The sequence below is a fragment of the Cyprinodon variegatus genome, unplaced genomic scaffold (genome assembly GCF_000732505.1).
Source record: "Cyprinodon variegatus isolate N-32 unplaced genomic scaffold, C_variegatus-1.0 Scaffold105, whole genome shotgun sequence".
NCBI classification, from domain to species: Eukaryota; Metazoa; Chordata; class Actinopteri; order Cyprinodontiformes; family Cyprinodontidae; genus Cyprinodon; species Cyprinodon variegatus.
Genome location: NW_015150558.1, coordinates 1,462,917 through 1,467,478, shown reverse-complemented (window position 1 = coordinate 1,467,478; position 4,562 = coordinate 1,462,917). Strand labels below are relative to the sequence as shown.

General features: G+C 37.6%; 1 protein-coding gene across 1 annotated transcript in view; it reads left to right on the top strand.

The window, feature by feature from the left end:
- The first annotated feature begins 3,876 nt into the window (after positions 1-3,876).
- The window catches only part of LOC107084635 (actin filament-associated protein 1-like 2), a 21,178-nt gene continuing 20,492 nt past the window's right edge, over positions 3,877-4,562 (top strand). Inside the window, exon 1 of the mRNA XM_015374558.1 lies at positions 3,877-4,039. Coding sequence (XP_015230044.1) covers positions 4,024-4,039 — 16 coding nt within the window. The 5' untranslated portion in view covers positions 3,877-4,023. The remainder of the gene's footprint in view (positions 4,040-4,562) is intronic.

Below are 4,562 nucleotides of genomic sequence, written 5' to 3'. Positions count from 1 at the left end.
TTGAATGAGGTTCTAACAGCTATTGAATGAGGTTCTAACGGCTATTGAATGAGGATTTAAAGGCAACAGAACGAGGTTCTAAAGGCAACTGAATGAGGTTCTGAAAGACGTTCTTAATGAGGAGTCATGGTGAACCGGGCTCGGTTCTGATCAGTGCGGTTCTGTTGGGTCGGAGCTGCCGGACTCACCGATGATGATGTATTTGAAGATGTAGGAATAGTTGTAGGGAGCGGCTGTCATCGTGACTCTGGAAAGGAGACAAACAGGGAAATAATCAGACCCGGACCGGTTCCGACAGCTTGAACCGGATCCACCCTCCCTTACGGAACCCTAACCCGACCCGGTGGACGCTAGTCTGGACCCTGGACTCGGTTCCATGGCGGTTTACCTTCTTTAGCAGAAGTCTTAAAGCCGATCAGCTGACTTCCCTCTCTGAGCTAAGCGGCTAACGGCTAACAGCTAACAGCAGGAGGCCACTTTTCTCTGAAACTACGGCAGAAATAATCAAACTACAGCCTGTCAGACCGTCCGGAACCAGAACCTGTAGTTTTACCTTAGCTGCAGTGGTCTGGTTCTCCTGTAGACTGGTTAACCTGCTGGTTAAGCTGCTGGTTAGAGCTGTTAAACCGCTGATCCGTCACGGTCTCACGCTTCCGCTTCTACTTCTTCTTCCTCTGCTTTTCACCGCAGATTCCATCTAATAGAGTTACTTCTGCCACCTAGTGGAGCTATCCACCGTTCACGCCTTTCTCTTGGCGGTTGGCAACAAACATTTAGTAGCCTTACCGCTACTTCCTGGTATGGAGTGTGGTTCTTGATGGACTATCTACTAATAAACAGATATATAATTTCTAATGAAAAAAAGAAAGAAAACAAAACAACAACAAAAAAAAAACTACATTCACCCTCTCTATAATCAAATTCTATTAAATAATTTCGTTCTCTTTAAAAATCAAATACTTATTTGTAAATGTTTACTTTCTAAATTCTTCCTTAATAATATAAATTATAATAATGAATCTATACACTCTCTCCTCATATATCTTCTCTCTCTTTCATATTGGTGACATTCCAGTATAAAATGTTCTATTGTTTCAGATTTTCCACAGTAATCACATTTTCCGGTAGTTTGATTTTGAATGTTGAAAAGTGTTTAATTAAGTCCTGTTTGCTCAAATCTTAACCTCGTTATCTCTCTCTCCTCTTTCCCATTTCTTCTTTTTCCTACCATCTTCTGAATTTTATAAACCATCTTCCTGTTTTTCTTCATCCCACCTTTTTGCCATTTTTCCATCAGTTTTTCTTGAATAAAACTCTTTCCCGCCGATTTACTTGTTTAAACTATAAAACTAAAGGATTATGAAATATCTCTCTCAAATTAATATCTACTGTGTACGATTTATCTTGTTTCTTTATCTACTATTGCTTCTGCTAGAATCCATGGTGGTAGAACGGATATTGCTGTCTGAGTAATTTCTAAATTGGTCATTTTAAATTCTTTTATTTTGTTTTCATTTGTTCATCCAAAACTCCTCATTTCTTTTCTTTTTCTCATTATGGATTTAAAATTTCCCAAGTTATTACCTTGTAGATTTAACCAATAATTTATTTGTAGTTTTGTTCTTTTTAAATCTAACAGCATTTCTCCCATTGCTGCTGCTGATGTGGCTTTAATGCTCCAGTAAATAATCTTAATTCCAGATGTTGGATAATGTCTAATTTAGCCAGATGTGTTTTAGCTGCTGAACTGTAAACTATTCAACCAAAGATCTTATCATACCTGTATTAATCTGATTTAGTGATTGTTTATCTGCTCCCCAGTCACTGCCAACCAAGCATCTCATAATATTTAAGACTTTCTTACATTTATCAACAATCTTTTCAATATTTATATTCCATTTTAGTTTCCCACCAAACCACAGTCCTTAAGGCTTTATATACTTTACTTGCTCTAATTCTTGCTTATATAATTTTAATTTTATGTCCTCGTTTATTTGTTTTTCATTAAATATCATTACTTTTGTTTTCTCCACAGTTTTTTAAACATTTTTAGCTGCTTCTGCAAAGCTTATGTTTTTAGTTTTAGTTCTTCCTTTGCTTTCTTCCTTACTTCACATCCTCCATTAGTAACTCTACGTTTTCCTCCACAGTTGCAACCTTTTTCTCGTACTTCTTTCCATTCTTTAAACTTGTGATGTTTTGCACATCTCTGCTTCCCTTTCAAACTGCTGCTGTGTCTCCAGACCTTCGACATTTGAAGCAACAAAGTGTTGGATCTAAGGATCTAAGTTCTGACCGTAAAACTGAGATAACCTGTTTGGATATTTGGTGGAAACTATTTTTCCTTAAATTCAATGAGGATTGAAAAGCTTCCTTTTTTTTCTCCATTTTTTGTTTTTGACAATCTCTTCAAGTTATTCACTTTTCCACCAACAATTCTTCTCGTCATTTTATTAAGATCTTCATCTAGAGGTATCCCATAAATCACTCCTCTAAGTTTTTTTATTTTCTCCCAACATTAAAAGCCTTATTCTTTATTTTTACAGACTACCAATAGATTTCCATCTCAGAATCTTTACCGTTTCAACATCTCCAATTTTCTTTTTTGTTTCTCTTGACACGGCATTGGGGCTGATGTTATCCGGTTCTTCTTCGTTCTTAAGTTTTAATAAACTTTAAATTCCTCCCTCCTAACTTTCCTTTCATCTTCTGAACTACTTCCTTCCACTTCTCCTTTCCTTCCTTAAATATCACCACTTCTCTTCCCTTCATCTGTTTTATTTTTCCCTCTTTTTAATGGCGTCCAGCCTTCAGAATCCACGTCTTCCTCATTTTCTTTCTCCATTTCCAACCGATCCATTCACATAACAGTTTAGCCTTTTCCAAATCTGATATATTTTTTATTTTTCTTGCGCTGCTCCAAGTCCTTCTGACAACCAACACACCACATTCACACCCAGCTCTGTTTACTGCTTTTATAGTATTTCAGTATTAATGTTTTTATGTTGTTTTTCATGTCGTTTATTTAGATTATCTTTATTGTTGAAAGGAAATGGATCTGGCTGCCCTCAGATTCATACTCACACCTTCTTATCCCCTATAGTATACATAATCTAAATCCAGTATGTCAGCTGTTGGATCAATAAAACAATAAAAAGATTATAAAATACTTTCTTAAATCTTTAGACAACCACCTTTAGGGGTTGATGAGCTCAAATTTAAAACATCCTGTTTAATAACGGATAAAAACCAGTTTGTAGGGAATAAAAACCAGTTTGTGGGGATGGCACAGTGTAAAATCCTCCATCAGAAATCACCAGTTCATTTTTTTTATTGGAGGCATAAATAAAGTCGTCCACTGGGCGGCTTTTCTCTGTCCAGATGCAGGCCGGTGTCTTTGGTTAATTGCTTTTGTTATTTATTGCTGTTGTTAATGGGCTTTCTGGTCCATTGGATTAAACTATTCTCTGTAGGTCCAGGATGGAGAGCAGAGGTCTGCTCTGTTGGTGAAACACTTTAAGAAAATTGGGACCAATAACATCTGGAACCTTTCCTTCCCTGAATGCACGACCACAGAACATGCATTTTGACTGCTGGGAGGAGGAATTAAATCACAACAGTGTGGGAAAAGCTAAAACCATACTGGAATGTTTCACAAACCAAAATACAGAGAATGAAGTGAACTAAAGCTGAGAGGACAGAGGAGGAAATCAGCAGAATAAAGTCAGTCACATCTGAAAGAAGTCAGAGAGAGAATTTCAGAATCTAAGCTTGTTTTTCTGGCTAACAAATAATGAGATTGTTGGTCCTCCTCTTCCTCCTCTTCCTCCTCCTCCTCCTCCTCCTCCTCCTCCTCCTCCTCCGTGCGCTGAGGTCTTGCACAGGCAGCACCCGGCTGTTGGACCTCAAACTGCTTCCCACAGAGCCAACAGAGGGAGTTCAGGGAGGAGTTGTGCCGGCTGCTTTGGATTCTTTCAGCAGAGACATGAGACTGGAGATGAGCCGGCGCTGAGACAAACAGACATGGACAAACAGAAAGGTAACGAGCTCGTTTACAGCCTCTGCTTCGTCTTTGCTGGAATAAACTCTTTACAGCACAGAACATCTGTCCAACTAAAGATTTAAAATATAACATTTGAAGTTTTCAGACCATTGGTTTACTGTGAGATGATGTAAAGGGCCTACACTGTAAAAACAAGCCAGAAATAAGTAAAAATCTCTTTAATTAACTGTATTTCCCCTTAATTTGAGAAGGCAAATAAGATGATTTCCCAATGGAATGGGTATTTTTACTCTTAAAATAAGACAATGTAACTGTTTTTTAATTCTTATTTTAAATGTAAATTGTCTTGTTCCATTGAAAAAGTGTCTCACTTACCTCCTCAAGTCAAGAAAAAAATTTACTTCATTTAAGAAAAAAAAGGCTTATTTAGATTTTTGCGGTTTACTGCTGCTGTGAGAAGGTGAGAAAAAAGAGGTGGAACATTTTGTTTCTCTGAGCATCCAAAGTCTGCTTCAGGTCTCCTTTCATTACCAACCTGCTTCCAGTTCTTCCACAGGAC